The 27900-nt window shown below is 48.6% G+C and overlaps 2 protein-coding genes across 4 annotated transcripts; both read left to right on the top strand.

Annotated features, from left to right (window-relative positions):
- Positions 1-357: 357 nt before the first annotated feature.
- On the top strand, positions 358-23299 carry VPS51 (VPS51 subunit of GARP complex). Of its 2 annotated transcripts, none has more exons than XM_055311327.1 (10): positions 358-893; positions 1378-1507; positions 19099-19245; positions 19326-19545; positions 19676-20393; positions 20747-20962; positions 21161-21379; positions 21803-21924; positions 22017-22104; positions 22909-23299. In XM_055311327.1, exons 1-10 carry the CDS (start codon positions 669-671, stop codon positions 23167-23169), a joined length of 2346 nt encoding a protein of 781 aa, XP_055167302.1. In that variant the 5' UTR covers positions 358-668; the 3' UTR covers positions 23170-23299. The 2 variants fall into 2 exon arrangements, with proteins under 2 accessions (XP_055167302.1, XP_055167311.1); XM_055311336.1 differs by lacking the exon at positions 358-893 and adding an exon at positions 16351-16431 and having other exon boundaries at positions 1377-1507.
- A 148-nt stretch (positions 23300-23447) lies between these two features.
- TM7SF2 (transmembrane 7 superfamily member 2) lies at positions 23448-27891 on the top strand. 2 transcript variants are annotated; one of them, XM_055311345.1, is made up of 10 exons: positions 23448-23644; positions 24026-24222; positions 24328-24382; positions 24739-24933; positions 25013-25116; positions 26324-26443; positions 26531-26699; positions 26971-27051; positions 27136-27258; positions 27532-27891. In XM_055311345.1, the coding sequence occupies exons 1-10, from the start codon at positions 23593-23595 to the stop codon at positions 27690-27692; spliced, it is 1257 nt and encodes a 418-aa protein (XP_055167320.1). In that variant the 5' UTR covers positions 23448-23592; the 3' UTR covers positions 27693-27891. The 2 variants fall into 2 exon arrangements, with proteins under 2 accessions (XP_055167320.1, XP_055167326.1); XM_055311351.1 differs by lacking the exon at positions 24739-24933 and having other exon boundaries at positions 23449-23644.
- The last annotated feature ends 9 nt before the right edge of the window (positions 27892-27900 follow it).

The raw sequence follows: 27900 nt of genomic DNA, 5'->3' as shown, positions 1-27900 counted from the left end.
CACCTTGGTGAACAATCAATTGCATTTTGTTGAAATCCGAAACCTGAGAACAACCCTCATCATCTCCACCCAGCCCCCCCTCTCAGCACAACCCACGGGTCGCTGAAGATCTGCCAAGTCGGTCTTCTAAGCAAGTATCTTAAAGTGCTTGGGGACTTTTTTTTTTTCCTTAAAGAGGCTAGGACTGGGGGAGCCCAGGGTCTGAAGGCAGTTCTGACCGGTGTCAGAGGACGGGCGGGGAAACTGCTAGAGGCCCCGCCCGCACTGGGCGTGCATCTGACCTCGTAGCTCCCCCGCAGCCTCTTGTGAAGTCTGCACCCGTATAGTAGGAATGGGGGACACTGCCTCCAGAGACATATTCCGGGGGCCTCTGCCTGCGGGGGTGCGGGGTTGGGAGCCAGGACCCGCCTTCCTTCTGGGAGGGAAGCACCAGACGAGTTCTTCTCAATCATTCTGCTCGGGAGGCTGCGGGACCCCAGGGCTCTCCCGGAACCTCTTCCGCTCAGGGAGGAAAGGTACGGGGGAACGCTAGTCTCGAAAGACCCAGGGTTGCAGGGGGACCTTTCAGCTGAAGGACTGCCTCGTTTCAACAAGAACTTTATGGCTCCCGGAAGTGCCTCCTCCCAGTTCTTTTCCCAGCCTCACACCCGTGGGCTGCAGTTGGAGTGATGGCGGCTGCAGCCGCTGGGCCTGGCCCGGGGTCTGGACCTGGGGACTCTCCGGAGGGGCCCGAGGCGGAGGCCCCGGAGCGTCGGCGGAAGGCGCACGGGATGCTGAAGCTTTACTACGGTCTCTCGGAGGGGGAGAGCGCGGGGCGCCCCGCAGGGTCGGACCCCCTGGACCCGACGGATCTCAACGGGGCACACTTCGACCCGGAAGTGTACCTGGACAAGGTGTGTGTTTGTGTCTTGGGGAGAACCAGGCCCTGGACACATCGCATCCCCCAGATCATGCCTTCGACTTTGCTGCGGGGGTGAGGGACGCAGGGGTTCCTAAAAACCAGATGACCCTAGGGCAGGAAGCAGGGGCCGAGCTGGAGTCTAAGGGGGCGTGGGCAGATTTGGACAGGCCGGAGCAGGTGCGGGGTGCGTGATGTCCTGGGCTGATGTTCTGATAGGCCGGGGCGTGGGGCGTGGCCCAGGCGTTGACAGGCTTAGGGGTGGGCGGTGGCTGAATCTGAGCGTTTCAAAGGCCGACAAACCCCAAATAGAGTCGAATCTAGTAACTCCTGACCTATGACACTGATAGGCTCTTTGTCTAGTATCTCTGCCAGGAGTGGGATGAGAGCTTTCTTGCACCCAAAGCCTACCAGGTAGGGGCAGGCCTGAGGGACATGAATGCCCCTGCCCTGAGCACTACCACTTGGATTTCCTCCAGCTGCGTCGGGAATGCCCCCTGGCCCAGTTGATGGACAGTGAGACAGACATGGTGCGACAGATCCGGGCTCTGGACAGCGACATGCAGACCCTGGTCTATGAGAACTACAACAAGTTCATCTCAGCCACAGGTGATTCCCGCTGGGACACACCCGTCACAGTCCTGCCTGCCTGTTGGTCTTGTGTTGGGGAGTCGGGGGAGGAGACCCAGATTCTAGTCCCTCCCTGACATTTATCCACTCCCACCTCTCAGAGCTTTTGTGGTCAAATGATGGTAGCTGCTCTCAGAGGGTTGTTCTGAGGGTCAAAGGGGAGAAAAAACAAAATGAAAAAAATTTAAAGGTTTTATTTGTTTATGCATGAGAGACACACAGAGAGAGGCAGAGACATAGGCAGAGGGAAAAGCAGGTTCCCTGGGGGAGCCCTATGTGGAACTCGATCCTAGGACCCCAGGATCACAACCTGAGCTGAAGGCAGACACTCAACCACTGAGCCACCCAGGCATCCCAACAAAATGAAATCTTTTATTATTATTTTCTTTTATTTTTTATTTTTTTAACAAAATGAAATCTTAAACTGAAATGGGTTTATCTGAACCACTTAGAATCCCTGACACTATCGATGTCTCAGTAAGGGTTAGTTTCTCTGACTAGTGGTAGCTTTCTTCTCTTGCGCAGGTCTATCTTGAGGGTGGGCTTTTTTCTGTCTCTTTCTCTCTCTCGCTCCCTTCCTTCCTCTATCCCTTTCCCCCTTTTAAATTAAGCAAAGAGGGGGATCCTTGGGTGGCTCAGTGGTTTAGCGCCTGCCTTTGGCCTAAGGCGTCATCCGGGAGTCCTGGGATCGAGTCCCGCATCAGGCTCCTGGCATGGAGCCTGTTTCTCCCTCTGCCTGTGTCTCTGTCTCTGTCTCTCTCTGTCTCTATGTCTATCATGAATAAATAAATAAAATCTTTAAAAAAAATTAAAGAGACACAATATATGACATTAAGGGACACAGAGATCATGAACAGGGTTTTTTTTTCCTTCTCCTCCTGCCTCCTTTATTCTCTGTCCAGGACAGTGCTAGACAGGGTTCAGCTATCATTCACACTAACTACTGTCTTATGTTGGTGAAATGCACCACTCAGACTTTTTTGTGATAATTTTGGACTTGTGTGTACATAGTTCTAGAGGCAGATCTCGAATGTCTACTGGTGGTCCATGAGAATGTTGGGTGAACCTTTGTGACGCTCATTCTGACATCTCTTACTCTACTAGTGTCACAAGGTTGGATGTAGCCATTGTCCTTTTATCTGATTTGAAACAGGTTCAGTGAGTAGGCACCTCTTTATTTGCTAATACCAGCATCAACCAGCAAGAAATCATAATTCCTAGGGGCGCCTGGGTGGCTCATTCATTTAAGAGTCCAACTCTTGATTTCAGTTCAGGTCATGATCTCAGGGTCATGAGATGGAGATTGAGCCGGGTGTTGGGGCTCCATGCTCAGGGGGAATTTGCTTCTCTTTGCCTCTCTCTCCCTCTGCCCATACCCTCATACTCTTTCTCTAAAATAAATTAATAAATCTTTAAAAAAAAAAAGAAATCATGATAATTTCTGAGCTACAAAATTTCTTACAAGAACTTTGCAAACATTACATTTTCCATTTGTTAGAATTTGTATAATTTTGACATTTAACTGTTATTTAATAAAGAATGACTTATCTTTTTTCTAAGAAAGGGAGAAAATTATAAAATGAGTGTTGGAATCGGGGTTCTAAATCTATAACACGGTAAAGTCTTATATCCACTCAAGAAGTATTCATTGAATGCCTCTTTTTTTTTTTTTTTTTTTCCAAGAGCTGTTCTGCATTTTGGGGATATAGTAATAAACCAGCTAGATCAAGCTCCTTCCTGCAGCCTGCATTCTATTTGAGGAGACAGACAATAAATGAACACACAAATAAAGGTGGTAGTAAGTGCCAGAAAAAGAAAATAGAATAAGGATAAAAGAGTAATGTGCGTGTGGGTCTGCCTTTAGCTAGGGTAAGTATGAGAAGGCCCCTCTGATGTGGTGACATTTGAGCAGGGCTTTCATGAGAAAGAACTAGCCATGGGTAGGGGAGCAAACAGCAGGGGTAGAGGCTCTGAAGAGAGGGCATGTCGGGCATATTCAGAGTGCAGCATGGAGTTTAGGGGGAGTGAGGGAGGAAGGAGGAGAGTGGTAGGTGATAGGGTAGAGGGCTAGTGGATACCAGATTTTGTAGGGACTTATAAGTGGTTATAAGGATCCTGCTCTTTACGCTGAGTGAGTGGAAATGAGAAGAATAGAGTGACCTGACTTGTTTTATTTTTTATTTTTTATTTTTTTAAATTTTTATTTATTTATGATAGTCACACACACAGAGAGAGAGAGGCAGAGACATAGGCAGAGGGAGAAGCAGGCCCCATGTACCGGGAGCCCGACGAGGGATTCGATCCCGGCTCTCCAGGATCGCGCCCTGGGCCAAAGGCAGGCGCCAAACCGCTGCGCCACCCAGGGATCCCCACCTGACTTGTTTTAAAAGGACCTTTCAGTCCACTCTGTGGGGAATGGACTATAGGGAGGCAAGGGTGGCCAGGACACCCATTAGGTGGCTGTTGCAGCAGTCCAGGCAAGATGCCAGCAGCATGGACTAAGAAAGTTTCTTAGCCATCACAGAGCATATGTTCTAGAGAAAGAGACGGATGATAAATATAGATCATTTCACTCAACAAGAGCTCCAGAGAAAATGAAACAGGATAATATAGAGAAAGTGGGTGGTTAGGGGTAGTTTAAAAAGGGTGGCAGAGAAAGGGGTTTGTGAGGCAGTGACAGTGAAGGTAAATGATAAAGAGCTGACCATGTGAGGATTTGGAGGCAGAGCAGCTCAGGCTGAGGAAACATCCTGTGCAAAGACCCTGAAAATGCTGTGACAAGAGCAAGAGTGACGTGATGAAGGGAGCAGGACCTGACTGCATAGGATATACACGAAGGGTCGCAAGCTTTTCTGAGTAAAGTACATATTTTAGGCTTTGCAGGCCCCTTGGTTTCTGTACTTGTCTCTGCTGTGATAACCTGAAAGCCACTATGGGCAGTAGGTGAATGAATGCAGATGGCTGTGCTCCAGTGAAGCTCATTTATTTTTATTTTTATTTTTATTTTTTTTTAAGATTTTATTTATTTATTCATATGAAATACACAGAGAGAGAGGCAGAGGGAGAAGCAGGCTCCATGCAGGGAGCCCGATGTGGGACTCGATCCCGGGTCTCCAGGATCACAGCCTGAGTCAAAGGCAGGCGCCAAACCGCTGAGCCACCCAGGGATCCCCTGAAGCTCATTTACATAAACAGGTGTGACATCCAAAATGATGTCAGCAGAAATAGTGGAGCAAGTGTATTTGAAAATCTTCTTTCCAGGGCAGCCCAGGTGGCTCAGTGGTTTGGCATCGGCTTCGGTCCAGAGCCTGATCCTGGGGACCTGGGATTGAGTCCCATGTCGGGCTCCCTGCGTGGAGCCTCCTTTTCCCTCTGCCTGTGCCTCTGCCTCTCTCTCTCTCTCTCTCTCTCTCTCTCTCTCTGTGTGTGTTTCTCGTGAATAAATAAATAAAATATTTTTTAAAAATCTGGGGATCCCTGGGTGGCTCAGTGGTTTGGTGCCTGCCTTTGGCCCAGGGTGCGATCCTGGAGTCCCGGGATCGAGTCCCACGTCGGGCTCCCGGCATGGAGCCTGCTTCTCTCTCTGCCTGTGTCTCTGCCTCTCTCTCTCTCTCTCTCTCTCTGTCTCTCATGAATAAATAAATAAATAATCTTTTAAAAAAATAAAAAAAGTCTCCCTTCCATAAATGCAACCAAAAAACTGGTCAAAATTATCAGAATCAACTTTTTTGGAATTCTAAAAATTAACCAAAAGTTTGTAGCAATCTGAGGACCCTTTATTCAAGAAAAACAACTGAATCTTGGTAAAAGTAGTGAATCCGGTGGTGGGTTTTTTTTCCCCCTAAAGATGTATGTATTTGTTTGAGAGAGAGAGAAAGAGGGAGTACATGAACAGGAGGGGCAGAGAGAGGAGAGAGAATCTCAAGCAGACTCTTCTGAGCCCGACTTGGGGCTTGATCTCAGGATCCTGAGATCATGACTTGAGCCAAAACCAAGAGTCTGACACCTAACCAATTGCGCCACCCAGGCACCCTGCCTGTGGTATTTAATTTATATATTTTAAAGATTTTTGGGGGGAGGGGTACCTGGGTGGCTCAGGCAGTTAAGCATCTGCCTTCAGCTTAGGTTCTGTGATCTAACCCCTCATTGGGTTCCTCATCGGGAGAAGCTCAGACTGCTTCTTCCTCTCCGTTTGCCTGCTGCTCCTTCTGCTTGTACTCTATCTCCCTCTGTCAAATAAATAAATTTTTAAAAAAGATTGATTGATTGATTGATTGATTGATTTGAGCACAAGCAGGGAGGAGGGGCACAGGGAGAAGTAGACTTGATCCCAGGACCCTGGGATCATGACCTGAGCTGAAAGCAGATGCTTAACTGACTGAGCCACCCAAGCACCCTGTGATATTTTAGCTTACCCCACAATTTCCTCTCCATCTCAGCCAGCTCAGTAGTAGCCCATTGATTTCAGGTACTGAAGTGACCAGAACAGAGGTGGAGCTCTTTCAAAGCCTCATGCTGAAAGTATTTTTTTTAAGTATTTTATTTTTTTATTCATGAGAGACACACACAGAGAGAGAGGCAGAACACAGGCAGAGGGAGAAGCAGGCTCCCTGTGGGGAGCCCGACATGGGACTCCATCCCTGGAACCCGGGATCACGACCTGAGCTGAAGAAGGCACTCAACTGCTGAGCCACAGGCATTCCAAGAACTGTCTTTATGTAACCTGTCTGGTGGTTTCCCGAAAGACTCCACTCCATAGATTTGTTTTTACTTGACCTGACCCTGGAAGTCACCCTGGGTCTAAAAGCCTCTCACCAGGGAGTTTTGTCAGAAAATTTCAGGCAATTACTGTGTGATAGATAATACATGGGGCAAACAAAGACTAAAATGCTTAACAGGAAAAGCTGAGGAATGAGACATTCATATTGAAATTTGAAGGTCACATATATGTAAGGTGGTACACATACATTTAAGAAAGACCTGAGAATGCTCTAAGCTTTCTTCTCTGGCTCACCTTCAGGCTCTGCACAAACAGTAAGTAAAGGCTAAGGCAGAGCAGTAAACTGCCTGGTTGAGTGTTTAAGATCTGCCCCAGCACACACACTCACACAGTCCCTCAGCAAAAACTAAAGAGATGAATTGGTTCCAGGTATTTAAAAAATATATGTCCAGGGATCCCCTGGTGGCTCAGCAGTTTAGCGCCTGCCTTCAGCCCAGGGCATGATCCTGGAGCCCGGGATCAAGTCCCTCATTGGGCTCCCTGCATGGAGCCTGCTTCTCCCTCTGCCTGTGTCTCTGCCTCTCTCTCTCTCTCTCTCTCTCTCTCTCTCTCTCTCTCTCTCTGTGTGTGTGTCTCTTAAAAAAAAAAATATGTGTCCAATCATTAGCTGACCTTAGTGGTCACTAAGCTAACCAAGTAAAGATTCCAGTGGCTATACACAACAAAGGATACAAACTTTACAGAATTGGTTCAGAGACTAATTAGTAGATATTTTGTAACTCAGAAAAATAATTAAACAACAGCATCAAGCAGCAACAACAGACCCTGGGGAGGAGAAAGAAGGTGATTTCTAGAGTTACCATGTTATATTATTTAATATGTCTGTTGTTCAACAAAACTTTATGAGACTGGCAAATAAAGCAGAAAATCTGGCCCATACACAGAAAAAAAAATCAATAGAAACTGTCTCTGGGGCAGCCCAGGTGGCTTGGCGGTTTAGCGCCGCATTCAGCCCAGGGTATGATCCTGGAGACCCGGGTTCGAGTCCCATGTCAGGCTCCCTGCATGGAGCCTGGTTCTGCCTCTCTCTCTCTCTCTCTCTCTCTTTTTCTCATGAATAAATAAAATCTTAAAAAAAACAAAAACAAAAAGAAACTGTCTCTGCAGAAGCCCAGGTATTGAATTTACTACAGAAAGATTTAAATCTGGGCAGCCCAGGTGGCTCAGCTCAGCAGTTTAGGGCCACCTTTGGCCCAAGGTGTGATCCTGGAGACCCGGGATCAAGTCCCATGCATAGAGCCTGCTTCTCCCTCTGCCTGTGTCTCTGCCTGTCTCTCTCTCTCATGAATAAATAAATAATATCTTTAAAAAAAACTTAAAAAGAAAGATTTAAATCTGCTGTATTTTATAAAGATTTTATTTACTTATTTGAGAGAAAGAGAGAGAGCTTGCATGTATGTGCACAAAGTGAGGGGGAGGGGCAGAGGCAGAGATTGAATCTCAAGCAGGCCTCTGCAACCTAGCATGGAGCCAGACTTGGATCTTGATCCCATGACCTCAAGATCATGACCTGAGATGAAATCAAGAGTCAGGTGCTCAACCAACTGATCGACCCACATGCCCTGGGGTAGTGTAGTCTTGTGTGAATCAGCCCTTAGCCTATAAGATCTGACACTAGGGCAGCCCGGGTGGCTCAGGGGTATAGCGTCACCTTCAGTCCAGGGCATGATCCTGGAGACCCGGGATTGAGTCCCATGTTGGGCTCCCTGCGTAGGGCCTGCTTCTCCCTCTGCCTGTGTCTCTGCCTCTCTCTCTCTCTCTCTCTCTCTCTTTCTCTCTCTCTCTCTGTCTCATGAATAAATAAATAAAATATTTTTTAAAAAAAGATCTGACACTAACTCTAGGTAAATAGTCACACAATTAAGGTAAATTGTAGGATATTCAGCTGGTGTTGCAGAATTACTTGATGTGTGGTAAACCCACATAATCTGGTGTCAGATGTGAAGTAGTGTTGGAGTATTGAGAGTGGAGGAAACACACAGGAGTGTCTTTTCTCTCTACAGACACCAAAAGCACAAGTAACCAAAGGAAAAAAAAATAGGTAAATTGGATTTCATCAGAATAAAAGTTTTGTGAGGGCAACTGGGTGGCTCAGTTGGTTGAGTGTCCATCACTTGATTTTGGCTCAGGTAATGATCTTGGGGTTATGAGACTGAGCCCCATGTCAGGCACTGTGCTTAGTGTGGAGTCTGCTTGAGATTCCCTGTGCCTCACCTGGCTTGCATGCACCCTCTCAAAAGTAAATAAATAAAATCTTTTTAGAAAAATAAAGTTTTATGTTTTAAAGGACAATATTGGGGATCCCTGGGTGGCTCAGCGTTTAGCACCTGCCTTCGGTCCAAAGCATTTTCCTGGAGTCCTGGGATCAAGCCCTGCTTTGGGCTCCCTGCATGGAGCCTGCTTCTCCCTCTGCCTATATTTCTGCCTCTCTCCCTCTCTCTCTGTGTGTCTCATGAATAAATAAATAAAATCTTTAAAAAATAATAAAGGAAAATGTTGAGAAAGTAAAGGATGACTCACAGAATGGAGAAAGTATTTGTAAGTCCTATATCTAATAAGGGGTCTAATGTCCAGAATATATAAAGAACTTTTACAACTCAGCACTAAAAAGACAAATAACCCTATTTAAAAATGGGCAAAGGCGGCACCTGGGTGGCTTAGTCGTTGAGCGTCTGCCTTTGGCTCAGGTCATGATCGTGGGGCCTTGGGATTGAGTCCCGCATCGGGCGCCTCATAGGGAGCCTGCTTCTCCCACTTTCTATGTCTCTTCCTCTCTCTGTGTGTGTGTCTCATGAATACATAAATGAAAAATCTTTATTTTTTATTTTTTTTTGAAAAATCTTTAAAGAAAAATGGGCAAAGGGTTTGAATTGACATTTCTTCAAAGAAGATACACAAATGACCAATGAGCACATGTAAAGATGCTCAATATCATTAGTTATTGGGGAAATGCAAATCAAAATCACAGTGAGATACCACTATATACCCACTGGGATTTCCAGAAAGTGGAATATGACAAATGTTGGTGAAGATGTGGAAGATTTGGAACTCTCAAACATTACTGGTAGGAATACAAAATGGTGCACCTGAAAATACTTTGACCATTCCACGAACAGCTAAGCATAGAGTTAGTATATGCCCCATAAATTGCACTCGTGGGACAATACTGAAGAGAACGGAAAACATGTTCACATAAAAACATGTACATGAATGTTCATAGCAGCATTAATAGTAGCCAACAAAGCAATGCAAATGGCCACCAGGTGGTATATCGGGAAACAAATGTGGAGCCACACAATGGAATATTAGCCATAAGAAAGTGTGACCTACTGATTCATTCTATAATGTAGAGAACCTTGAACATGTGCTAAGTGAAGCCAGGCACAAAAGGCTATATTTTGTATAATTCCAATTATGTTAAATGTACAAAACAGGCAAATGCGTAGAAACAAAACAAATTAGTGATTGGCAGGGACTGAGGCATGAGAGAAATAGGAGTCACTGCCAAGGGTTTTGAGCTTCTCTCTGGGATGATGAATATTCTAGTTTGATAGTGATATGAGTTGTACAATCTTGTGAATATACTAAAAATACTAAAACCCACTGAATTTCAGGGTATGCTGATTACATCCCAGTTAAAACCCAAAAAGCTAAACAGGGATCAAGTCAGGTTTGGTCTCCAGGCTGTACTTTGCCAACCTCTGGCCTTGATAGTTAGTTTATGTAATAATACATTTATCTGTTTCAAAATTGAAAAGGTCTCAAAGGCTGCACAATGAAAAGCCTCTTCCCATTCCTTTCCCCAGGCAATGATAAAGCAATCTTTAACAGTAAACTTTATTGAAGATTCACAGACATACAGAAAAGTGCACAGGTTACAAGTGCAGAGCTCTGTGAATTTCACAAATGGAACAGGTCTGGGAAGTCACCACTGAGGCCAATAGGCTGCAGGTTGGCGAGACCCCCACCCCCAGTCTCCCACCACTTACCTCCCATCCCTCTCCCAAGCTAGTATCTTGGTGTCTAGTTACCATTTGCCCTAGTGCAAGCTGCTTTTCTTAACAAGCTTCAAATAGTTCAAGGATATACAGTATAGTCTCTATTACTCAGTGGTGGTTTTTTGTTTTTTGTTTTTTTAACATTGTACAACTTTTATTTCCATTTTAATAGCTCTGTGCCTGTGCATTCAGCAACAATGACACCAGCAGTAGGTTTTCTTTTACTCCGTTTGAGTGACAACTTAGTTTTTGGATTTTTTACCTTTGGAAGTCAGATTCAAGTTTCCTTTTTGAGGTAGTACCTAAATGTCATGGGCCCAAACACCCACCCCAAAAAGGAATTTGCTCTTTTGATGGTATCATTTGACAGACCTGGATGGAGATTATGTCAACAGGTTAAACTGTTCCTTTTTTTTTTTTTTTTAAGATTTATTTATTTATTCATGATATAGAGAGAGAGAGAGGCAGAGACACAGGTGGAGGGAGAAGCAGGCTCCATGCCGGGAGCCTGACATAGGACTCCATCCCAGCACTCCAGGATCGCGCCCTGGGCCAAAGGCAGGCACTAAACCGCTGAGCCACCCAGGGATCCCCTGGTTAAACTGTTCCTAAGCGAAGACAGAAATTAGGGGAGGATGAAATGCCTCTTTTCCAAGCTCCTCCGTGATCATTAGCCCATGATCCTTCTGGTACCTCAGCTTCCATCTTTTGCCTTTGCTCTGCTTTTATTCATTTTTTTAACTACACGGTACTCTGTGTGCTGTGTTCTTTAATACATTGTCCATGGATTGGCAATGGCATCATCCTTTTCCAACAAAATGCAAGCACCTCCAGAGTGGGGCTCCAAAGAATAGTAAGTATAGTCCATTCACTTTATATTATTTTATTTTTTAGTAACTTTCTAGGGTAACATCTAAGAATAAAGTGAGAATAAAGGTGAGTGGGATCCCTGGGTGGCTCAGTGGTTGAGCATCTGCCTTTGGCCCAGGGTGTGATCCTGGAGTCCTGGGATCGAGTCCCACATCGGGCTCCCCTGCATGGAACCTGCTTCTCTCTCTCTCTCTCTCTCTCTCTCTCTGTGTGTGTCTCTCATGAATAAATAAATAAAAATCTAAAAAAAAAGAATAAAGGTGAGTGGTTTTGTGCTATAGATTGTTGCTAACATGAAAAGGTTATTTTGCTAATTCATGGTCTACTTCCTCCTGTACATTTTTTTAATCTCTCAGTTGCTCCACAGATTTTAGCTCTGTGGGGTCTTGTGCATTTTTTTTACCTTCTCTGTTTGTTTCCTGCAACTTTGTGTCTGTTCCCTTTTATTTTCCCTGTCATGTCTTTGATGTTTTTCTCCTCACCTTGCCTTTCTTGCTGTCTCCCCAAGTTGGGCTGCTGCCCCAGGTCTGCTCAGAAAATATTCCCATGGTCCAGGAGCCACACCCAAGCCAGGTATGGGTGTGCAGAGGCTCACAGCTGACGCCAGGTTCCTTTCCATAAATATTCATCAGTTTGCACAACCACCAGCAACTAAGAGAATAGCTCTTTCTAAACACCCCAGTCAACACTTACCAAATTTTTCATCTTTGATACTCCCATGGGTGAAAATTGGAAACCTCTGTAATTTCAATTTCTCTTGTGAGTGCGGTGGAACATCTTTTGCCTGTTGAAGAGCTGTTTGTTATTCTTGTCCGTGAACTGCCTATTCATGTCTTTTTCCTGTTTTTCTATAGAGTTGTTGTTCTTTTTCATAATGATTTAGAATTCTTCTTCACATACTAAGGAAAATTAGCCCTTGATGAAATGACATGAATTTTTTTTTTTTAAGTTCATCTTTTCAGGGCACCTGGGTGGATCAGTAGATTAAGTATCTGCCTTAAACTCAGGTCATGATCTCAGGGTCCTGGGATCGAGCCCCATGTCTGGCTCCCTGCTCAGCGGGGAATATGCTTCTCCCTCTCCCTCTCTCTCAAATAAATAAATAAAATCTTTTTTAAAAGTTCATCTTTTGATTTAGCTCCTGGTGGTTTTTGTTGATCAAATAATTTTATTGATCTCCTCTTCGATGGCTTCTGAGTTTAAGGTATTGTATAAAGACCTTTCCATCTGTAATATTATTTAAAAATTCTTCCTGATTGTCTTCGTATACTTTGTGATTACATTTTAAAATCACATTCAAACTTGGATTCATCTACTGTGTGTGTGTGTGTGTGTGTGTGTGTGTGTGTGTGTGTGTGTGTTTGTTCATGTGCGTGTTAGGTGTGAGGTCTGAATCCAACTATATTTTTGTTTCTTTTTTTTTTCTTTTTTTTTATTATTATTTATTTATGATAGTCATACAGAGAGAGAGAGGCAGAGACACAGGCAGAGGGAGAAGCAGGCTCCATGCACTGGGAGCCTGATGTGGGATTCGATCCCGGGTCTCCAGGATCACGCCCTGGGCCAAAGGCAGGCGCCAAACCGCCGCGCCACCCAGGGATCCCTATATTTTTGTTTCAAGTGGTTCTCCACTTGTCCCAACACTATTTGTTGAATAATTAATCTTTTTCCCATGGACTTGGAATGGTACTCTTATCATAATTTCTTAGTTTCTGGATTTTTCTTTTCTTTCTTTTTTTTAAATTTTTTAAATTTTTATTTATTTATGATAGTCACACACACACACACACACAGAGAGAGAGAGAGAGAGAGAGAGAGGCAGAGACACAGGCAGAGGGAGAAGCAGGCTCCATGCACCGGGAGCCTGACGTGGGACTCGATCCCGGGTCTCCAGGATCGCGCCCTGGGCCAAAGGCAGGCGCCAAACCGCTGTGCCACCCAGGGATCCCTGTTTCTGGATTTTTCAAAAACTTTCTGTTTTGGGGCTCCTGGGTGGCTCAGTCAGTTAAGTGTCTGACTCTGGATTGATTTTTGGCTCAGGTCATGATCTCAGGCTCATGAGATTGTGCCGCATCTGGGCTCTTCACTGAGTGTGGACTCTGCTTGAGATTCTCTTTCCTCTCCGCTCCCTCCCCTCATGCACACATTCTCTCTCTCAAAATAAAATAAAAAATCTTCTGTTTGATGTAATTGATCTCTAATTGTCCACATACCAGTGCCACACACTTTAAATTATTGTAGCTATAAAGTTACAAATGCTCTACATTGTGGGAAAGCTAGTTCTCCCTCACTATTTTTCACCTCCAAAATTTCCTGTGTGTGCTTATTCTTCCATCTGAACATTAAGTTATACTTTCAAGAAGTGATATCTTAAAATGTTACTGAATTAACTTAAATTTCTAGAGAGAATTGACAGAGTATTGGGTTTCCTATTCAAGATAAGCTTTTCTACTTCTTCAGGCCTTTTAGTATCTTCCTCTCTAATTTATACAGGTTTATTCATATAAATGTTGAACATTTCTGAAACTTATTTCTAGATATTTTTATTTTTTAAATTGTATTAAAACAGGTCCTTTTCTTTCATTGTATCTTCTAACTAGTAAGTGTGAGTGCTGCTACTTAATACTATTGATTTCTGGGATCCCTGGGTGGCGCAGCGGTTTGGCGCCTGCCTTTGGCCCAGGGCGCGATCCTGGAGACCCGGGATCGAATCCCACGTCAGGCTCCCGGTGCATGGAGCCTGCTTCTTCCTCTGCCTGTGTGTCTGCCTCTCTCTCTCTCTCTGTATGACTATCGTAAATAAATAAATAAAAAATACTATTGATTTCTTTGTATGAATTCCATACTGTCACCTTACAATATTCTCTTTTTGTTTGTGCTGATATTTTCAGTGATTCTTTTGGGTTTTCTATTTTTTTATTTTTATTTTTTAAAATTATTATTATTTTTTTAAAGATTTTATTTATTTATTCATGAGAGGCACAGAGAGGGAGGGAGAGAGAGAGAGAGAGAGAGAGAGAGAGAGAGAGAGAGAGAGGCAGAGACACAGGCAGAGGCAGAAGCAGGCTCCATGCAGGGAGTCCGACGTCGGACTTGATCCCGGGACTCTAGGATCATGCCCTGGGCCAAAGGCAGGCACTCAACCATTGAGCCACCCATGGATCCCCTATTTTTTCTTTTTAAAGATTTTATTTATTAATTCATCAGAGACAGAGAGAGAGAGAGGCAGAGACACAGGCAGAGGGAGAAGCAGGCTCCACGCAGGGAGCCCGACGTGGGACTCCATCCTGAGTCTCCAGGATCATGCCCTGGGCAGAAGGCGGCGCTAAACCGCTGAGCCACCCGGACTGCCCTGGGTTTTCTATTTGTATAATTATATCGTCTGCAAATAGTGATAATTTTACCTCCTTTCCAATTTGTGTCTCACTATAATGTATTTCTTGAGTCTAACTGGGTTGGCTAGTATCTTCAGAACAACGTTACATAGCAGTGGTGATCATGGTCATTCCTGTCATCTTTCTGGTTTTAATGAGAATATTCCAGCATTGCGTCGTTAAAGTTTATGTTGGTTTTTGGAGGTTAGAGAAATATTCGGCTATTCATATTTTATTGAGGTTTTTTTTTTTTTTCAAATTCAGGAATTGGTGTTGAATTATTTCTTGTTCATCTATTTTTATTTATTTATTTTTAGAGAGAGAGAGCAGGGAGGGGGGAGAGAGAGTATCTCAGGCTGACTCAGCGCAGAGCGAGGAGCCCCACACAGGGCTCCATCTTATGACCCTGAGATTATGATCTGAGCTGAAACCAAGAATTGGATGATCAACTGACTAAGCCAGCCAGGCACTTAATTTTCATCTATTAATAAGGTGGGATTCGATCCCGGGACTCCAGCATCATGCCCTGGGCCGAAGGCAGGCACTAAACTGCTGAGCCACCCAGGGATCCTCCAATTATTCTTTTAATACATTGCTGAATTTTGTTTGCTAAGTTGCCTCTGCATCTCCATTTATTTATCTGTGCATCTCTATTCATAAGAGATATGAATGTATCATTTTAATTTTTGAGCTCTTTTTGTTAATGTTCTCATTAACCTATATGGGGTGCTAGGTGGTTCTGTTGGTTAATCATCTGTCTTTGGCTCAGGTCAAGATCCCAGAGTCCTGAGATCATGCCCTTCATTGGGCTTCCTGCTAACCAAGAGTTGGATGCTTAGCAGGGAGCCTGTTTTTCCCTCTTCCTCTGCTCCCCCCTACCGTGCTCATTCTCTCTCTCAATTAAGTAAATACAACCTTTTTTTTTAAAAAAATTAACCATATGGATTCCAGAACAACAGAAAACATAAACAGCGAGAAGAGAACATTGTCAACAAAAGATTCTCCTTCCTGTCTACACATAGGCACCAGGCCTGGCCAATGTCCTAGGGGTATCGCCATAGCTCAGAAGAGTGGCTCAGAAGACAGATGTTTATTTATTTATTTATTTATTTTTAAATTTTTATTTATTTATGATAGTCACAGAGAGAGAGAGAGAGAGGCAGAGACACAGGCAGAGGGAGAAGCAGGTTCCATGCACCGGGAGCCCGATGTGGGACTCGATCCCGGGTCTCCAGGATCGCGCCCTGGGCCAAAGGCAGGCGCCAAACCACTGCGCCACCCAGGGATCCCAGAAGACAGATGTTTAACCAACAGAACAGAACCCCCTAGGCACCCACATATAGGTAAATTCTGTTTTCATAGCAAATTATTCATTTCATTCAGGTTTTCAATTCCTTTACATAAAATTGAGCAAAGTTTTATCTTATGATTATTCTAATTATGTATTTGTATTTATTTCCCCCCTTTAAAAATTAATTTAGCTAACATTTTATTTTAAAATTTTAAAGGTTTTATTTATTTATTCAAGAGAAACACAGAGAGGAAGGCAGAAACATAGGCAGGGGGACTCGATCCCAGGACCCCAGGATCATGCCCTGAGCCAAAGGTACACAGACACTCAACCACTGAGCCACCTAGGTGCCCTTTACCTAACATTTTATAAATTTTATTTTTATCCTTTTTTTTTTTTTTTTTTAGTGATCCTGATCTTCGTTAGTTCACCCATGTAATAAATGTATTGATCTTGGGGTGCCTGTGTGGTTCAGTTGGTTAAGCATCCAACTCTTGGTTTTGGCTCAGGTCATGATCTCAGGGTTGTAAGACTGACTCCTGTGATGGGTTCTGCACTCACTTTGACTCTCTCTAAAAATAAATAAATAGGTAAGTAAAATCTTAAAAAAAATCTCTGCTTTTAGCATTACTAATTCCTTAATTCTGTTTTTTTTATTTGTAGTATGTTTACTAACTTCTTGAGTTGAAAATTTATTCTAACTTATTTATATAAAGATTAAAAACTGATTTCCTCTGAGCATTGCTCCAGCTGTGTCCTATAGGTTCTGGTAGTGTTTTCATTGTTGTTATATACTGCACTTTGTTTTGATTTCCCTTTTGACCCAATAACTGATTAAAAATGAAGGTTTTTTTTTTTCCTCTAAATGATGGGGTCTTTTTGCTTTGTGGTTTTGTTATTAATTTCCAATTTAATTGCATTGTAATCAGAAAATGCTGTCTGTACAACTTCAGTTTCTTGTCTTTGTAAATTTATTGAGATTTTCTTGAAGACCTAATATGTGGTAAGGTTGTAGTGTATTCTGTGGAATCTGAAAAGAATCCAATTTCAATCAAATAGGTCACCCATATTAGTTATTTAGATCTTCTGTAGCTTCCCTTGGCTCTTGACACTTGATCTGTTGTGGATCGATAGAAGTAAATTAAAGTCTCCTGTGACAAATATGTTTCAGCTTCATACTTGCTTTCCTTCATGAATATATATTTAAAGTAATCGCTACACCCAGCATGGGGCTCAAAGACTCACAACCCTGAGATCAAGAGTCACATGTTCTTCTGACTGAGCCAGCCAGGCAGCCTTCCTTTATGAATATTGATGATAAGTTCAGGAGTAGATTTAGGGAAATTATTTGGGAAATATTGGCCATAGTTGGACAAGAGATGAGGGTGACTTGGAAACAAAATGTTGGAGGTAAAACTTACAGGACTTGTTGATAGACGAATGTAAAGTGAAGGAAAGATAAGAATGAAAAATGACTCTGAAAATGGCCAGGAGCAAGATGGAAAATTTTAGTGGAAGAACAATTTTTAGGAAAGTCAAGAATTCTGTTTTGGACATGTCATACTTGAATAGCCTGTTTGCCATCCGCATCAAGGTGTTAAATGGGTTGTTAGGCTGGACTCTGGTCAGGACTGGAGATAATAATGTCCAGGTCACCACAGCCATGGGACTGGATGAGACAGACCCCCAAGGAAGAGGGAGAGCAGAAGGCATGGGTCTGTCCCTGTACTCTGCAGATTTGGAGGGTGTTGGTGTTTGCTTGTATTTTCTTTGTGAAGTGTGAAGTAGAGTTACCAGTTGAGAGCTGGGGGCATGTATTGGAGTTTTAAGATATCAGGAGAAGATACTACTTTAGAAAATGGAAAAGCAGGGGCACCTAGGTAGCTCAGTGGTTGAGCATCTGCCTTTGGCTCAGGGTGTGATCCCAAGATCAAGTCCCACATTAGGCTCCTTGCAGGGAGCCTGCTTCTCCCTCTGCCTATGTCTGTGTCTCTCGTGAATAAATAAATACAATCTTTAAAAAAATGGAAAAGCAAAGGGTTTAGAAGGATAAAGGGGTGAACGATGCAGAGTGCCACTTTTGAACTTGAAGTCATAAATTTAAAGGGAAGCCAGTTGGCATGATTTTGTGGCTCAGTTTTAGCTGTTCAGTTGCATGGGGTAGGTGGCTTGTTGGGCCGGTTTCACTAGCAAGTATTGGAGGGAGGGAGCAAAAGAGGCAAGGGTGCTTGTAAGTATGCCATGATCCCCTAGTGGTGGGTCAGAGATCCTGGGAAATGAAGGAAATGTAGGGAATTGCAGCCATAAGGGTGTCATGAGTAGTGACATGGTGCTAAGGTCAGTGGGTCTGGAGTTCCTGAAGAGGCCAAAGGGTTGTTAGAGTGAATAGACAGGGTGAATGATCAGAGTTACAGAAGGTGGCGACGCTTAAAGCTGAGATTGAGAGGAAGCAGTTCTTTCTGAGGGCAAGGAGAGGGTGGCACAGTTGAGACAGAGGCAAGGGTGGGTGGATTTGGGGAGGTTGTGAATGGAGAGTCAGGAATGTCTGAAGCCTCCTCCATATGGATGTTCTTGTCCACAAGGAAGTGACAGTGATCAGCAACTGAGAGGTGTGGCAAAGAGGACAGTAGAGATGGCAACAAAAGGGGTGTAGTTTGATGGTGTGGTCTTCAGAGAAGCTGGGGTTTTAAAGGGAAGAAGAGTAGAAACTATCTAGAAGTATCAAGGGGCCAGGCCCTGGGGCATGGGTGTGAAAACTGTCTCAAGCAGATTTCCCTTAAGATAAAAGGGAAGGGGCCCATTAGAGGTCAGCTGTGTTCCAGAAGGTGGAGTGAAAGGGTTTGGAAGGTCTGGGCAGGACTTAAGGGTATCTCCTCCCTGTCGGGCAGGGTTCTGGGCATGGAGGATGTACCTCTGAAGGGGGAGACAGGTTCCTGCCAAGTGCTCTGTGCCCTCCTTAGGCATCTTCTCAGCAGAGAACTGTGGCTCCATAGGCCGTCTCCCTACTGCACCGGTGCACACAGGGAGTGCTTAGAAAATGTGGCCTTCCCTCCCGTTTTCTGTGACGAAGCACCTTTGCAGCCTCTTTTGCACTGAAGCATCAATGTGACCTGAGGAGCTGGCTCAGGAGCATTTGGGAAGGAGGGGTGTGCGCGGTGTGTGGGCGGCGGGGAAGCATTTGGGTCCTGCCTCCAGCTGAGTGCTGCGCCCGTGCCAAGTCATCTCCTTTGCCCTCTCCTGTGCCCTTGCCCTCCCAGACACCATCCGGAAGATGAAGAACGACTTTCGGAAGATGGAAGACGAAATGGACCGGCTGGCCACCAACATGGCGGTGATCACGGACTTCAGCGCGCGCATCAGCGCCACCCTGCAGGACCGCCACGAGCGCATCACCAAGCTAGCAGGTGGGCCCGGCCCCGGAAGCAGGTGCTGGAGCTGGCCACCCCGGGCCCTGGCGCCCTCACCACCTGTCTCCGTCCCCCAGGGGTCCACGCGCTGCTGCGGAAGCTGCAGTTCCTCTTCGAGCTGCCCTCATGCCTCACCAAGTGTGTGGAGCTGGGCGCCTACGGGCAGGCGGTGCGCTACCAGGGCCGCGCGCGGGCCGTGCTGCAGCAGTACCAGCACCTGCCCTCCTTCCGCGCCATCCAGGACGACTGCCAAGTGATCACGGCTCGTCTGGCTCAGCAGCTGCGGCAGCGCTTCAGGTGTGGCCCCGGGGCCCTCACCCACCCCGCCGGGGTCCTGGGCCTGCCAGTCTCCGGCTGTCTCCCCCACTCCCCACCCGCACCCAGAAACCTGTGGGCCTTCCCTTCACCGCCACCTCCCACCTTTCAGGGAGGGCGGCTCTGGAGCCCCAGAGCAGGCAGAGTGCGTGGAGCTGCTGCTGGCCCTAGGCGAGCCTGCGGAGGAGTTGTGTGACGAGTTCCTGGCCAACGCCAGAGGGCGGCTGGAGGCTGAGCTACGGAGCCTGGAGGCAGAGCTGGGGCCCTCCCCTCCCGCTCCCGACGTCTTAGAGTTCACCGATCATGGGGGAAGTGGCTTCGTGGGTGGCCTCTGCCAAGTGGCCTCTGCCTACCAGGAGCTGTTTGCAGCCCAGGGCCCAGCGGGTGCCGAGAAGCTCACAGCCTTCGCCCAGGAGCTGGGTGGCCGCTACTTTGCGCTAGTAGAGCGGCGGCTGGCTCAGGAGCAGGGTAGCGGTGACAACTCGCTGCTGGTGCGGGCACTGGACCGCTTCCATCGGCGCCTGCGGGCGCCTGGGGCTCTGCTGGCTGCTGCGGGGCTGGCTGAGGCTGCCACAGAGATTGTGGAGCGAGTGGCCCGGGAGCGCCTAGGCCACCACCTGCAGGGCCTGCGGGCTGCCTTCCTGGCTTGCCTGACCGATGTGAGGCAGGCATTGGCTGCACCTCGTCTGGCTGGAAAGGAAGGCCCAGGCCTGGCGGAGTTGCTGGCCAATGTGGCCAGTTCCATCCTGAGCCACATCAAAGCCTCCCTGGCAGCTGTGCACCTCTTCACCGCCAAGGAGGTGTCTTTCTCCAACAAGCCTTACTTCCGGGTATGACCTATCTTTGGGCCTCCCATGCCCCCCTCCCCCTTAATCCTGGGCATTCTTTTATTCATCCTACAGTTTGGCAGCTATCAGAGCACACAGTCCTTGCCCAGGCACTCTGGATGTCGTTTCAGGCTGTCATGAGGAAGGCTGTGAGGGCATCTGCAAGTGGGATCCCCAGTGCTGGCTTTGTTCCTTTGCACTCCCTCCTCCAAGCAAGGGAGCTGCTCTTGGGTCCTGGAATGCAGGATAAAGCTGTCCCTTGGAGAGGGTCTAGGGCATTTAGGAATAGATGGTGGCTAGCAGCCCATGCCTGGAAGAGGGGACCTGCTATGTATCTGTGACCCTCCTCCTCACAGGGTGAGTTCTGCAGCCAAGGTGTTCGTGAGGGCCTCATCGTGGGCTTCATCCGCTCCATGTGCCAGACAGCTCAGAGCTTCTGTGACAGCCCTGGGGAGAAGGGGGGTGCCACACCGCCTGCTCTGCTCCTGCTACTTTCCCGCCTTTGCTTGGACTATGAGACAGCCACCATCTCCTACATCCTCACCCTCACCGATGAACAGTTTCTCGTGCAGGTGAACCACTAGCTCATAGCAGGGTAGGGGATGGTGGTACTGGGAATCCCGGAGGCTGGGCTGAGCTGTCATGGTCAGACCCAGGCCAGCTGCTTATGCCCAGCCCAGCCTCTGCCTTGCCCAGCCTGTGCCCAGCTCCTGCTTGGCAGTGGCCCTTCCAGCACTCATGTCTCTCTGTCCTCTGCACCCCTGGCTCAGGACCAGTCTCCAGTGACACCTGTAAGCACACTGTGTGCAGAGGCCAGGGAGACAGCACGGCGGTTATTGACCCACTATGTGAAGGTGCAGGGCCTGGTCATATCACAGATGCTGCGCAAGAGTGTCGAGACACGGGACTGGCTCAGTACCCTGGAGCCCCGGAACGTGCGTGCTGTCATGAAGCGGGTGGTGGAGGACACGACGGCTATTGACGTGCAGGTGCTACCCTCGGGCTGGCCAGGGGGTCCTGATGCAGGCTGTGGATGTGAGGGGAGCAGTCCTCGGAGGATCAAGACACCAGTGCCTGTGGCTTGTTCTTCCTCAGCCCTGGCTCAAGGCATTGTTGCCCCCATTTTACTTACAATGAGGTTGAGGCATAGAGTCAACCAGGGAATCAGGGCTGGGCTAGCACTGAAGTTTAGGCCTCCGTGCCAAGTTTCATGTCCCGCCTTTGCCCATTCCACCAGACCTATAAATAGTGACCAGGTACCAAGTCCCCATTACCAGTTCCCCACTATCCTGTGATTCTTGTCACAAATGGGTTTGTAATTTAGCATGTCCTTGGGCCTCACCCTGGGCACCTGATGGGCTTGGAGGCTCCCCTTGCTCTGGCCTCCTTGCAGTGCTTTCTTCCACTACCAGGTGGGTCTTCTGTATGAAGAGGGTGTCCGCAAGGCCCAGAGCAGTGACTCCAGCAAAAGGACCTTCTCTGTGTATAGCAGCTCTCGCCAGCAGGGCCGCTATGCACCCAGCTATACACCCAGGTCTGGCTGGCCAGGGGAACCCCAGGGGGAATGGACAAAGGAGGATGGAGGTCCAGGGTGGGTTCTGATTGCTTGTCTCCCCCCCCATCCAGTGCCCCAATGGACACTAATCTCTTGAGCAACATCCAGAAACTGTTCTCTGAACGTATTGATGTGTTCAGCCCCGTGGAGTTCAACAAGGTCTGAAGTCCCCCATGACCCCAACTTCCAGGGGCCCTTGAGAAGGTTGGCTGAAGCAGTCCCACAGAGTCAGGGAGCCTAGGACTCTGTCCTCACCCAGGCTCTGCCTCTGTGAGCTGTTTCTAGGAGTAAATGGTCAGCTGGAACCCCACCATCACCGTATGCCATGGCCCTCTGCCCTGACCTTGGTGTGTTCCCAGCCTGGGTCTGGATGTAGATCTAGAATGCCTCTTTTGCTTTTGTCCTCGTCATCACAGTAGTCCTGAGTCCTCCCCAAGGATTCCTGTCCATACCATAGTCCCTGCCCCAACCCAGCCCATACTCCAGGACTTGGTGGTCTTTTTTTTTTTTTTAAGTTGTTACTTATTTATTCATGAGACACACACACACAGAGGTAGAGACATAGGCAGAGGGAGAAGCAGGCTCGCTGTAGGGAGCCCGATGCAGATGTGGGACTCGATCCCAGGATCACAACTTGAGCCAAGGCAGAAGCTCAACTACTTAGCCACCCAAGCGATTGGAACCTGGTGTTCTTTTGTCTCTGACTCAGCAAGCCTCTCTGCTCCCCTATGTCAGTGCTGACTCCCATCTCTGCTTCTGATTGTCGGGCCTTCTCCCTCTGTTCTCCAGATAATGGTGCCAACATTGTATCTATGGGAGTCCTGGGACTTGTACACCCCATTGCAGCTCCTGGCCTCTTACTCTCTGTGTAGCCCCTGCCCAGAACTGGATGCTTTCAGGGACCCAGTGCCCCCTCCCAGCACCTGCTGGCCCAGAGCTATATTCCTGTGTCCTTGCCCACAGGTCTCGGTGCTGACTGGCATCATCAAGATCAGCCTGAAGACGCTGCTGGAGTGTGTGCGGTTGCGCACCTTTGGTCGCTTCGGCTTGCAGCAGGTGCAGGTGGACTGTCACTTCCTGCAGCTCTACCTGTGGCGCTTCGTGGCGGACGAGGAGCTTGTACACCTGCTGTTGGATGAAGTGGTGGCCTCAGCTGCCCTGCGCTGCCCAGACCCAGTGCCCATGGAACCCAGTGTTGTCGAGGTCATCTGCGAGCGCGGCTAGGCCAGGCCGCTGCCATGCACGCACCCGCTTGCGCCGTTGGTCGCCCCAACCTCCCCATCCCCTGGTCTCCCGCCCGCTGGCCTTTCCCCTCCCGCCTCCAGACCCGCCAATAAAGACGTGTTGTTCTCTTCCTCTGGCTCCCAGGGGCGGGGCTTGCTGGGGATGAGGTTGTGAGGAGGCTCCCGAGGTGCCTGCGTCAGGCCCACCCCCCAGAGCCGATTGGCTGGATTGCTGGGCCCATGATGGGCCGGGGGTGGGTCCACTTAGAGATCTCCGGATCGAGTGGTAGTAGTCTGAGCTCAGACCGAGCAGGTTCCAGTGCTGGCCTCATCCGCATCACCAAGCTCGTGTCCCGGGGGATGAGGTGGACTGTGTTTCTTTGACCGACTGTTGTGTACCCCCACCCCCGGTGGAGCGGAAACCATGGCCTCTCCTCAGGGATCCCGGGCTCCGCTGGAATTCGGGGGACCCCTGGGTAATGGGGAGAGGGTGGAATCTGGGGTCAGGCTCAGCGAGGGCGGGTGAACCGCTGGCTGCGGGGGTGGGGAGGGATACTGAGGAGCAGGATCTGAGAATGGAAGCCTGTGAATGGTATCCCGAGGCCGAGAGATCGGGGGGTGGGGGGGGAGGCGGGAGGCGCTGAGTGGAGGATTGTACCTCGAGCGGCAGGAAGGTCTTTGGGGGAGCGTGGAGGCGGGGGCCAGGATGGAAGTCCGGGCAGGGACTGAGGGCGGAGAACGGGATATGGAGGGCCGGGGGAATGCCGAAGGGGCCCTGGAGACCACGGGGCGCCTGGTGGGGGGTTCGGAGGGCAGTTGCGGAGCGGACGCCCGATGCGATCGTCCCCGGCCCCCAGGCGCGGCGGCGCTGATGCTGCTGCTCCCTGCCACCATGTTCCACCTGCTCTTGGTGGCCCGCTCGGGCCCCGCGCGCCTCCTGGGCCCACCCCCCTACCTGCCGGGACTCCAAGTGCTGTGGAGCCCGAGGATGCTACTGCTGTGGCTCACCTGGCTCGGCCTGCAAGCGGCTCTCTACCTATTGCCTGCGCGCAAGGTGCAGACTCGGCTCGCGGGGCTCGCGGGGGGTAGCAGGCCGAGGGAGGCGGCTCCGCCAGACAAGACACTTTCACCCCTTATCAGACCCCCTTTGTGCCTGCAGGTTGCCGAGGGACAGGAACTGAAGGACAAGAGTCGCCTGCTCTACCCCATTAACGGTGCTTGGGGGGATGGATCCTTTCGCTGGAGTCGTGGCTGGGGGTGGAGGTCTAGGCCCAGTGGATATTAGCCCCCAACCCCAAGCTCCATTAGATGCCTATTTTACACTATGTGCCCAGGGTAGCCTTGGGGGATCTCACTTTCCCTCTCCACATCTTTTGTTTCTACATCCCTACCCACAGCATTTACTACTACTCTATGCACCAGAACAGTGGTGACCCACTGAAAGCCAAGGGCAAGATCCTTGACCTCCCTGGGCTTTGGACTGTGTGTGTTATGGAGGGGGGTGCAGTGGAGTGGAAGGGCAGAGGTGTAGGGACACAGCCCCCAGGACTCATTGTGTACTGCAATTCAGGCTTCCAGGCCCTGTTGCTGACAGCCCTGTTGGTGGGCTTGGCAGTGTCGGCAGGGCTGCCTCTGGGGGCGCTCCCTGAAATGCTCCTGCCCTTGGCATTTGCGGCCACCTTCACCACCTTCATTTTCAGCCTCTTTCTCTATCTGAAGGCCCTGGTGGCCCCTGCCTCGGCCCTGGCACCTGGGGGGAACTCAGGTGAGAGGGGTTCCAGGAGGGTGCAGACAGAAGTAGATGGGGGTGCTCGCTTGAATCTTCAGCCTCCATTATTCTCCAGGCAATCCCATTTACGACTTCTTCCTGGGACGGGAGCTCAACCCGCGCGTCTGGTCCTTTGACTTCAAATATTTCTGTGAACTGCGGCCTGGCCTCATCGGCTGGGTATGCTGGGCATGGCTACATGGGCCAGAAGGAGGGGGGTGGGATGAGTAAGTAGTGCTTGGGCAGGGCAGGGCAGGGCACTATTGCACAGATGTAAACCATTAATCATTCATTCATCTGACAAATATTTGTTGAGTCCACTCTGTACCCTGGGCACTGCTCTAGGTACAAGGAGACAAAAGAGAAAAAAGTTACAGGAAAGCATAGTAAAAAAAAAAAAAAAAAAAAAAAAAAAAATCTGTTCTCAAGGAACCTACTTTCTATTGGGAAAGATAGACAAAAATAAAATATATACAGCATGGCAGGGGATGCTAAGTGCTAGGAAGAAAAAGTATGGAGGGAGTTAGGTGAACAGGTGCAACTTTAAATAAATCAGCTCAAAATCTATTTTGAGGACAGGAGAGCTGATGCTATGCTGCCCGCTGGTTCTAGCAGTGCAGAACTTGAGACAGATCACTGGGCATAGCAAGCTGTCCATCACTAGTGGCCTTGATGTCATGCCAACTGTGGTTTTGGGTTAATACCACCCAGGCTGGACTGTGGTCAAGATTTCCCAAGGGTCTCTTGGGCAAGGTCCTCATGTCACCCTAGAAACTAGAGGTAAGAGGAGGCCAAGTGTCCACCATGGATCTGCATCCTGGCCTCTGAGGTGATTTCCCCATGTGTGAAGTGGGATCAGACCTTCCTGTGAAGGTTCTTGTGAGGATCAGAAGTGGTCATATTAGTGACAGCCCCAAACCCACTGATATCAGAATGGAGGTGGCTGCTGGCTAATCATGAGTATGTGCTGGACACATCATACTTCGTGCTGCCCATGCATTATGTCAATGAGTCCTCAGCTCTGTGGCGCAGGTGCATGATTATTTTCATTTCCCACATGGGATGGGGGAAAAGGTGTCTTTGGAGAGGTTAAGCAACTTGCCGAAGTGGCAGAGCTGAGATTTATCCTCAAGCCTGAAGTGTCCAGTGGCTTTCTATGTTGCTCTCCCCAAAGGAACATTACTGGACAAGGCAAGAGCCAACAGGAGGTTGCACCTCTGGAAGCATCTGTTGGTCTTTGTCAGGGGCTGGATCCATTCAATAAAGGGCCCAGGACTTGGTGACTGAGAACCAAGACAGATAAGCCACTGCCCCATCTAGGTGCTGCCACCTCTGTGGAGACAGGCTGGGGACAGACTGCCCTGTCCTCCCTCTCCCACAATCCCAGGTCCTCATCAACCTGGCCATGCTGATGCAGGAAGCAGAACTTCGGGGGAGTCCCTCACTGGCCATGTGGCTGGTCAATGGCTTCCAGCTACTCTATGTGGGTGATGCTCTCTGGCATGAGGTGAGGCTGGATGGGGTGAAGAGGCAGGGAGGGTATTTGAGGACCTCATGGGGACTAAGCTAGTGTTTCTGGGTCTCATCCCTGCAGGAAGCTGTTCTCACCACCATGGACATCACACATGATGGGTTTGGCTTCATGCTGGCCTTTGGGGACCTAGCCTGGGTACCCTTCACTTACAGCCTGCAGGCCCAATTCCTGCTGCACCACCCACAGCCCCTGGGGTTGCCCGTGGCCTCAGTCATCTGTCTCATCAATGGTCAGTCATGAAGGGGCTCCTACCCCTTTCATTGATTCATGTTGTTTATTCAGTACCCGGTAGGTACTAAGCCTCAGGCATTTCCTTTTTTTTTTTTTATTTTTTATTTATTTATTTTTTTTTCAGGCATTTCCTTAAGAAGGTGTGTGGGGGGCGGGGAGGACTGGGCCCTGGGTCTCCAGGCCAACTGAATCTGGGCTGTGGGTGGATGGTGAGTCAGGTAGTAGGCTAAAAACCTTAACCCTGACCACTTGTTCACGCTTTCCCTTAGCTGTTGGTTACTACATCTTCCGAGGAGCTAATTCCCAGAAGAACACCTTCCGAAAGAATCCTTCTGACCCCAGAGTGGCTGGTGAGCTGGACTTCTAGGGTGCTATGAGGTGGTACAGCAGGGCTTCCTACAGGTTCCCTCATCCCATTACCTGTCTTTCCTCAGACCTTGAGACCATCCCCACAGCCACCGGGCGACAGCTGCTGGTGTCTGGGTGGTGGGGTATGGTCCGCCATCCCAACTACCTTGGAGACCTCATCATGGCTCTGGCCTGGTCCTTGCCTTGTGGTGAGTGGCATGGGTGGGCACAGAACAGGGACCACGTGAGGGACAGAGGTGGTGATCACAGGATGCTCAGTCTGGGTGTGGAATGGAGAACAGGGATGCACCCTAGTAGAGGGAGCAGTCAGGAGGCTGGGAATGGACTGCGTAGCTGTGCCAGCACCTTGCTGCAGACCTGGACCTTTCACCACAGCCCCAATGTCTTATGAGCCATTAAATGTGGAAGTCTTTGTGAACTGGAGGGGCTGCTGAGCGATCACAGCCTCTACTTCCCCACAGGAGTGTCTCACCTGCTACCCTACTTCTACCTCCTCTACTTCACGGCACTACTGGTACACCGTGAGGCCCGAGATGAGCAGCAGTGCCTGCAGAAGTATGGTCTGGCCTGGCATGAATACTGTCGGCGTGTGCCTTACCGAATCTTGCCCTACATCTACTGAAGCAGCTCCACTCACCCCAGACTGGGGCATGTGCACTTAGCACCAGGAGACTGGACTCCTACCCTGCTCCAAGCTCCAACAAGCAGGAATGAACAGCCCGAGAGAGGTGCTCTGGAGCAAGGAGAAATGAGGCCAGTGCCCAAAAATGGAGTGGAGGGGCTGTTCTTTCTCCTTGGATAAACATCTAGAAACCATGGTACCACTTCTC

The sequence above is a fragment of the Nyctereutes procyonoides genome, unplaced genomic scaffold (assembly GCF_905146905.1).
Source record: "Nyctereutes procyonoides isolate TBG_1078 unplaced genomic scaffold, NYPRO_anot_genome, whole genome shotgun sequence".
NCBI classification, from domain to species: Eukaryota; Metazoa; Chordata; class Mammalia; order Carnivora; family Canidae; genus Nyctereutes; species Nyctereutes procyonoides.
Note: the sequence above shows the minus strand (reverse complement) of the source record. Positions and strands in the feature narration are given on the sequence as shown.